Source organism: Salmo salar, chromosome ssa05, assembly GCF_905237065.1.
Source record: "Salmo salar chromosome ssa05, Ssal_v3.1, whole genome shotgun sequence".
NCBI lineage: Eukaryota > Metazoa > Chordata > Actinopteri > Salmoniformes > Salmonidae > Salmo > Salmo salar.
Window position 1 is genome coordinate 35279606 of NC_059446.1, and position 9524 is coordinate 35289129.

The window sequence follows — 9524 nt, forward strand, 5'->3', positions numbered from 1 at the left end:
ACTTCAAGACTCTGGGAGAAAATTCAAAAGCAACAATTTATTTCAGCTTTCCATAGGGATTGAGTTGTCATGACAAACATTTACAAGTACTCCGTAACAGGGCCAATACAAGTGAGCATATGTCAACCTTAACAAGTACACCCAGTTCTCTGACTGTGGTTCACCTAACATTCCAGTGGCACTATAACACAGCAAAACTCTCAGCTACAAGTGAAGGACACAACACTAAGGCCTTACAGATTCAGCGATAGAAATTCAAAAGGTCATATCCGATTGAGCCGACATATGCAGCGTTTACCGTGAACGCAGTCTCCCCTAAAGTGGGAACACTGCCTTGAAATGTCAATCACGCTGTAAAGCTGAACTTCAGCGATGCGGATTGAATAGTGCACTAAGGCTGGACAAAATGAATAACTAAGGAAACATTTATTTCAATATGTCATGTTCTCTAGGCTGTATGTGTGTTTTTAACAAGGACAAAACACATTATAGGAAAATACAAAACTATAAAATGAACAAAGACAAAGCTGCAATAAAAAGATTGACAAAAAGAAAATTGGACATGGAAGTGCCAAGTTGGAGTCTTTGTTTCCAACAGTACATCATAAAGATAAGTAGCCATCTCACGTTAAACTGGATGACACTTTTTAACCTTTTTCTCTTTAGTTGGCAAAACCACACAAATAACATGCATCACTAGTGTCATTGTAAAATTACTCAGAACCTCAGTTTGACCATCCTCTGAAATCAGGACATTTTGACGAGCTTAAGTGCAATTTTCTGTCCTAACTCTGGCATCACATACATTGTAAATGATATGGCTTACTAGGTAAACAGGCCCATATAAACTGGTAAGAGACATCGTTCATAAACAAAACTATGGTACAGCATTATCTTGACAAAACAAATCAAAGATCTAAATAATAACGTAAACAACAGCGTACCACTGTACAGTTTATCCTAACATATTTACAGGTTCGTTTAAATTCTCCTGTACAGAGGGGTCATTTCAAAGTAAAGAAAAAACATGATGCTGTTAAATAGTAAGTTAGGCAAATTCAAGCATCCCATCTACTTTTTGTTTCAAAGAAGAATTGATTTGAGGAAAGTGAACCCAATAACCAGAATTTGAACTTGGTGGGCTACAAAATGCTGGTCTCCTCCTGTCTTATATACAACATCGTTTATTGTTTTACATAAGGCGATGATGCTCTAGGTGTCCAATACTGATACGATACATGGCCTCGATTAATGATGGCTCTTTGGGCTAAATGCACTTTTCAACAGTATATTTTTGTTCAATCACTAGTTGTATTACACACAACAAAAGGGGGCATTTTTCTACTTCGAAAGGAACTGTGCAAAATCTGCCCTACAAAATCTGCTCTAAAGCAAAGTGACAGTGTTGCAATTTCTATTGTACAAGGTACTGGGAGATGGTAAGGGACATCTCTAGACACCGGTGCAGACCCTCATTCCAACATATATACAAGGCACTACGGATAGGAGTCAAGGGTCACACTGCAGGTCTCCCAACAGCCTCCTCAGCTCAGTCCGGTCGGAATATAGGATATTTGGGTAAGAATTCTATAAGAATTACCTGTGGAGGGAAAACATTTATTCATTTTATTTTACACTTTTCTTTCAGAATTGAATCTTTCCAGTAGGCCCTGCTCTATTGTACATTGCATAAATTACCATATATTTTGCGTCTTATGATCTGAGATTTGTAATACTCCATATGTTGGCAAGAATCATATTCTGTTTTAGGGGAACATGAATGGGTTATACTTACATATTCCATCATATTGCTGCTTTCACATTTCCTTTTGCTGAGTTTCCAGTGCAGGCCCAGCTAAAGAGAAGAGGTGAAAGTAAGGACAGACATAACGGCGCACACGCACAGACACCCACATACTGTCTGGGTAGCAAATCTGTCTGAAATCTCCCCTAGCGTGAGGGGAGTTTAGGAAAGGCTTTAAAACTAGTGTGGTCCATAAATATTGGCAACCTTGATAAAGATTAGCAAAATATACTTTATAAAATAAATAATACAAATATTTAGCAGGTAGCCTTGTGGTTAGAGCGTTGGACTAGTAACCGAAAGGTTGCAAGATCGAATCCCCGAGCTGACAAGGTAAAAAATCTGTCGTTCTGCCCCTGAACAAGGCAGTTAACCCACTGTTCCTAGGCCGTCATTGAAAATAAGAATTTGTTCTTAACTGACCTGCCTAGTAAAGGTTAAACTAAAGGTTATACTAATACGATTGCTCAATTAAATAGATTTGTTTAAGAAGAAATACAAAAATTCTAAAAAAGATAGGGGTCAGAATATAGGCATCCGTTTTCAGTACTCCAGCACCCTCCCCTTGCGAGGGTAATGACCCTGAGCCTTTTTCTAAAATGTTATGAGATTGGAGAACACAATGGGAGGGGTCTTAGACCACTCCTCCATACAGAATCTATCCAGATCCTTGATATCCTTCATCAGCGCTTATGAACTGCCCTCTTCAATTCAAACCACAGGTTTTCAATGGGGTACAAGTTTGGAGACAGATGGTCATTGCAAAATGTTGATTTTGTGGTCAATTAACCATTTCTTTGTGGATTTTGATGCACCACCACCACATCGCACAGTAGGTGTGAGGTTATTTTCTGCCTATGCTTCCGTTTTTTTCAACGCCAAACCCACCACTGGTGTGCGTGGCCAAAGAGCTCTATTTTCATGTTATCTGACCATGGCACTGGTTCTAATCCAAGTGCCAATACTGTTTATCAAACCCCAGGCGGTCTATGGTCAGATGACATGAAAATAGAGCTCTTTGGCCACGCACACCAGTGGTGGGTTTGGCGTTGAAAAAACGGAAGGATATGTAGAAAATGACCCCATACCTACTGTACAATATGGTGGTGGATCTTTGTTATGGGGCCGTATTGCTTCCACTGGTCCTGGGGCCCTTGTTAAGGTCAATGGCATCATGAACTTTACCAAGTACCAGGACATTTTAGCCAGAAACCTGGTTGCCTCTGCCAGGAGGCTGAAACTTGGCTACAAGTTGATCTTCCAGTAAGAAAATAACCCCAACACTAATCAGAATTCACAAAGAAATGGATAATTGACAACAAAATCAACATTTTGCAATGGCCATCTCAATCTCCAAACTTGTACCCCATTCAAAAAAATCAGTGGTTTGAATTGAAGAGAGCAGTCCATAAGCACAGACGAAGGATTTCAAGGATCTGTAAAGATTCTGTATGGAGGAATGGTCTAAGACCCCTCCCAATGTGTTCTCCAATCTCATAAAACATTTTAGAAAAAGACTGTTGTTATCCTCACAAGGGGAGGGTGCTGGAGTATTGAAAACAATGTTTAATTACTTGCTAAACAAAATCTCTTTCTCTGAGCAATTGTATTAGTATAAAATAATAGAATGGACCCAGGTGGCTCAGTTGGTAGAGCATGGCGCTTGCAACGCCAGGGTTTTGAGTTCGATTCCCACGGGGGACCAGTACGAAAAAGTATGAAAATGTATAGCTTTGAGGGAAATTCATTTTAAAGGGTTAAAGTTTACATGAGTTAACGACCATTATCCATCAAACCTGCTACTTTAACATCGCTTAATAATGGAATGTGAAGTAGGGGGAAACAGCGCCACTGGCCGGCCCACCCCACTGTTATTGTTTTTGTTTCCAAGCTGAGGGAGCGTCGTCCAGCATGGTAAAAAACTAAATGTGTAGTACATATTGTGCTCTTCTATCGCGCATGCGATGATGTTAGAGGAGGGAAAAAACTAGTGTTTGTTGTTTGTGGTAACTTTTTTGTTGTAATATCGCAAACGGACGTCGCTGTTTCACCATTAACGATTGCTTCACGATTGACGGAACGGTTATGGTCTTTCAGACAGGTGCTAATATGCAATTGGTTCTTACCTTGTGATATAACCGGTTGTTTTCCCATTCTAACAACTTCTGAATAGATCTTCTCGCCTGTTTGTAAAGGAGCACATACAACATTTCAATGTTTTCTAGTAATTACCTTCGACTTCACACTCTTTTACAAATGACAATAACAGCAACCGCAGTATTATATGACAGAGACATTTATGGACTGAACTCCTCCCTTTACCAGCTTGTAATTTCCACTTTACAATAACACTGGGTGGAGGCAGCGCCTTTCAGTGACGTACCCTTCAGCTGGACAGGCCTTCAATGGTGCAATGTACCATTTTTACACACAAGTTGTTATTGCCTGCTTAAGACCAATACGGCTGGATTTGTAAACTAGCCCATGAGTAATGAGTGGTCCTGCTGACTTAGGTAGAGCGGGACTGTGCAGCAGACATCACACGAGGGCTGATTGAGACTTACTCTCTTGTTGAGGCATATAACGGGCCACAGACTGAAGCCCACCGTACAGCAACAGCACAGGCAGCCGCAAAGAAGCCACTTCACATTGACAGGCAAGTTCTTCTTCAAGCAAGCGTTCACTCTGCTGATGCTGGTTTTAAACTCCTCTGGAGCCACCTGGAGAAGAAGCGGGAGAAGGGAGGAAGAAGTGGATAGGAAATGTCAGGCAGAGGAACTGGGGTTGTAATTGGTATAGTTATCTTGTTATTGGTAATTCTCTCTTTGAGACAAATCAGCTCATAATTGTTTTCAATCATTTGAGCTTAAAATAGTTTTTCATCTGAAGCAATAGTGCTTAGCGATTAACCAAAACGTCAGTTATTAAACAACTAATTGAGTGATATTGGTTACAGTTTTGGAATTCTACTTGGTTCAGATTTTTTCTGTGAGCTCGACGCGCAGTTTCTCCAGAGCTAAATCAGATCAAGCCCGAACTGTGCGATGATGTAGGGAGTTGTAGTTCCCAACAGGCCAATATTCTTCATAGTTTCACGCAGAAGATTTGGTAATTAATGACAATGCCCACAATCCAGTGCGTGCCTGGTGTGTTTCTTTTACGCCTGCTACTGTACATTAGGTTAGTGAGGGGCAGACATGGAGAGAAGAGATAGAAGAATGCGCAATTGAGAGGGATAGAGAGCAGTTGCTTTGCCAGGTCTCTCTACCTGAAAAGACATAAGTGATTGATAGTTGGCATTAAGCAGTCATGAATGTATGCCTTATTTACACTGAAGAAAAATATAAAAATGCAGCATGCAACAATTTCAAAGATTTTAGTTAGTTACAGTTCATATAAGGAAATAAGTCAATTGTAATAAATTCATTAGGCCCTAATCTATGGATTTCACATGACTGGGGATACAGATATGCATCAGTTGGTCAGAGATAATACATTTAAGAAAGTAGGGGAATGGATCAGAAAACCAGCCAGTATCTGTTGTGACCACAATTGGCCTCATGCAGCACGACATCTCCTTCACATAGAGTTGATCAGGCTGTTGATTGTGGCCTGTGGAATGTTGTCCCACTCCTCTTTAATGGCTGCGCAAAGTTACTGGATATTGGCAAGAACTGGAACCACGCTGTCGTACACGTCGATCCAGAACATCCTAAACATGCTCAAAGGGTGACATGTCTGGTAAGTACACAGGCCATGAAAGAACTGGGACATATTCATCTTCCAGGAATTGTGTACAAATCAATGTGACATGGAGCCGTGTGTTATCATGCTGAAACATGAGGATGGCGGCGAATGAATGGCACGACAACGGGCCTCGGGATCTGTCACAGTATCTCAGTGCATTCCAATTACCATCGATAAAATGCAATTGTGTTCATTGTCCGTAGCTTATGCCTGCACATACCATAACCCCACCGCCACGGGGCATTCTGTTTACAACGTTGACATCAGCAAACCGCTCGCCCACATGACACTATACACTCTGTCTGCCATCTGTGCGTTACAGTTGAAACCGGGATTCATCGGTGAAGAGCACATTTCTCCAGAGTGCCAGTGGCCATCGAAGGTTAGCATTTGCCCACTGTCACGACCCTGGTGAGGATGACGAGCACGCAGCTGAGCTTCATTGAGACTGTTTCTGACAGTTTGTGCAGAAATTCTTTGGTTATGCAAACCCATAGTTTCATCAGCTGTCTGGGTGGCTGGTTTCAGACGATCCCGCAGGTGAAGAAGCCGGATGTGGAGGTCCTGGGCTGGCGTGGTTACATGTGGTCTGCGGTTGTGAGGCCGGTTGGACATACTGCCAAATTCTCTAAAATCACTTTGATGACAGCTTAGAGAAATTAACATTCAATTCTCTGGCAACATCTCTGGTGTACATTCCTGCAGTCAGCATGCCAATTGCATGCTTCCTCAAAACGTGAGACATCTGTGGCATTGTGTTGTGTGACAAAACTGCACATTTTAGAGCTGGCCTTTTATTGTCCCCAGCACAAGGTGCACCTGTCATGCTGTTTAATCAGCTTCTTGATATGCCACACCTGTCAGGTGGATGGATTATCTTGGCAAAGGAGAAATGCTCACTAACAGGGATGTAAACAAATTTGTGCACAAGTATTTTTGAAAAATAAGCTTTTTTTGTGAGTATGGAACATTTCTGGGATCTTTTATTTCAGCTCATGGTACCAACACTTTACATGTTGCATTTATATTTTTGTTCAGTATACTTTGAAGAAGTACAAAATGAGATGTTTGAATTTGATTTTGTCACCAGCATAGGCAGCAACTCTTTAGAGATGAGTTGACTTGGAATGTAATAAAATAAAACAAATGTAACATATACAACTGAAATATTTTATTAAAGTCAACTGAATAAATGATGGTTAATAAGTGATAAGCAGTAATGGCCAGTCACTACCATCATGGGTCTTCATAATTGTTTTATTCTGCGTTGTTGCAGCATTCAACCCACATAATGCATTTAATGTTTAAAGACGAAATCTAAAACCGTGATCATTTTTTTTTAAATAATCAAAACGATCTCAAAAGGCACTAATCGCTCAGCAATATGAACCAAAAACAAACACCTGAAAGGGAAAGTAGGAGAAAGGCAACCATTTCCGTGAAAAACTCCTTTTAAAAATGTTTTAGAAATAATAAAACCTGTACTGTAGTCTGCAGGATCAAAGAACCTTAGAAAACAAATGGGTGGCCTAGATATTTGGAGATGCTATCCAGAGATCAGGTCTCTTACTAGTACGCCTGTAACTTGCTAACCAATCTCTTGTCTATTCACGGCAGAGAGGGACTAAAGGGAGAGATAAGCTCAGTGCCTGTGGCAGCGGCCATCCAAACAACATGAATGGATGCTAATTCCTCTCTGGGTCTGTACGCCATAAAACTGGGGTCGTAATCTTTTATGACAGGATGCAAAGGTCTCTTTGCAAACAGAATAGGAATAAGGGCCTGCTGATCTGCACCCTTCAATCATCATAATTGTGACCTCTTCCATCATGTCACCATTGGCCACAATACTGGAGAGACTTTTTATTGCCCTGCACTTCCCTCTGCCTGCTCTTATCCCTTTAGCCTTTTTGTGTTTGAGTGTCTGACCCAGGAAGCTGCCCTTTCTTGTGCATGGCACAGTCTTTATTTCCTTATTTTATCACCTGGAGCTGTGTCCCCGACCAACTGGGCTCCAAAGACGGCTTACTCATTGACAGAGCTTCACTTCAGCTTTGGATGCACCGTGGTGTGTTCCTCCATCATATCAAAAGCACTTAAGAAACTTGACAGAGGTAATTCAGGGATGGTCTGATTTGTCAAAGGGCAAATAGAACAATGGAGACACCATAATAGCTTGAATTGCTTAATTCGCATCCCAGTCCAAATCATTTGGCAAGCACAAAACATTGCTTTGGGGGAAATGCATGAGACGATACTAATGAATTGGGTTACTGTACCTTTCCCGTGAGTACTGAGGGAAACTCTGTGTCAAATTTGTTGCTCAAGCCAAACCTGTCAAAAAGAAACATACAAATGGTAAAGATTAAACAAACTTTCCATTGGACATTTATAAAGTACTGTACTGTGAATGTGGGCTGTCACAAGGGGAACCTGGCATGGTTTTTATGGAGATGGAATAACAGACACTGTAAATGTACCTAACACTTTACAATGTACAGACAGCAAAACAAACCAAAAATGCATCTCCTGAATCAGCTGTAATTTGTTTCATTATGTGAATAGCTTCCCCTGTTGATACAATTCAATAGGATGACAAGGATTCACCATATGCATAAAGCAGTTGTGGACACTAGAGGAAGTATACTTGACTATTTCGGTAAAAATTTAAGGAATGGGCCTGGGGAAATGTAAGCACTCGCAAATGCATAGACAGAGCTATGGATGCAAGGACTGACCATCCATGATATCAAAATTACAGTTTTAACCATGTTTTGCGGTTATACAGTGTTTATCTACATTGTTTACAAACATTGGAGTTAAACAATGCTTATTTTGCGTTCTGATGGCATAGGACAGTTGAACTAAACTCATGAGGCATTTATAAGTTATATTTTTCAAAAATCAATGGGTATAGCTAACTTTAAATCATAAATGTATAGCCAAGTCCAAAATGGATTCTAGTTCTGTAGGGAGTAGCTTAACACAGAATGTTAAATCTATGGATGGCAGCTAGCAAGCTTGCTGGAAATAGTCTTGGTTCATCACCACCATTTGAATAAGCCAGCCCTATCAAAATATTCACTAGTTACAGTAGATGTCAGGTTCGCTTGTCATTTTTGTTACAGCAGATGCTTTGTCAGGCTAGTTTGCAGGCAGCCAGTGTAGCTAGCTAACGTTAGCTACCTAGTTCGCACAACTAGTTACGCGAACTACGTTAGCTAGTCAACTATAAAGCAGGAATAGCAGGTAATAGATCATCCTAGCTTCATCAATGAAGACAAATGTAACAGTTTTGTCCTAATATAAGACCAGACAGTTGACTGTTATTGCCACGGCCTAGTGGTAAATTGTATTTCATAGCGTTATTGTTGGCAGGCTAGCTAGCAAGCTGATGAGGCAGAACAACGTAACGAATCATGATGACTGCGCTTTGGATTGCTTACACGGTGATGTGCCCGGCCCCTCGCATAATCACAGGTTCTGGGCAATATTTAACAAGATGTTCTTCACTCACTACACGTTCATCTTCCTCGTCTAACTCATAGATGGTATCAAAATCCGCCATGTTGGGTAGTAAGACGCTCATGACGTCTTCGTCACTGCCAGCATGACATCAACAACCAGTAATGCCGCGTTCAAAACAACTGGGAACATGGAAATCTCCGACTTCAGTGCGTTCAAAACAACTGGGATCTTCGGGGGAAAAAGCTACCTCCGACTGGGAAAATCGTTTTGAACAGTCATCCAACTCGGAATTCCAACTTGGGAACTCGGAACTCTATCGGACCTGAAGATCACTGACGTCATGATTTGAACGAGCTCAGCATCCGCAGAATGCCGCAGTGTGTCTGGAAAAGTGATGGATATAATTTCATATCACCTAAGCTTCTAATTTTTTAAGAATACTATAAAGTAGGCTTCACTGCACTCTATACCCCTCTGTAAACTGGTCATCTCTGTATACCAGTCG

General features: G+C 41.0%; 1 protein-coding gene across 1 annotated transcript; it reads right to left on the bottom strand.

Annotated features, from left to right (window-relative positions):
• Positions 1 to 17: 17 nt before the first annotated feature.
• Positions 18 to 9293, bottom strand: LOC106604725 (cysteine-rich hydrophobic domain-containing protein 2). Its single transcript, XM_014199674.2, has 6 exons — positions 8998 to 9293; positions 7831 to 7885; positions 4369 to 4524; positions 3931 to 3987; positions 1796 to 1855; positions 18 to 1600 (listed from the first exon to the last, which is right to left on the bottom strand). Exons 1-6 carry the CDS (start codon positions 9138 to 9140, stop codon positions 1550 to 1552), a joined length of 522 nt encoding a protein of 173 aa, XP_014055149.1. The 5' UTR covers positions 9141 to 9293; the 3' UTR covers positions 18 to 1549.
• Between the last annotated feature and the right edge of the window lie 231 nt (positions 9294 to 9524).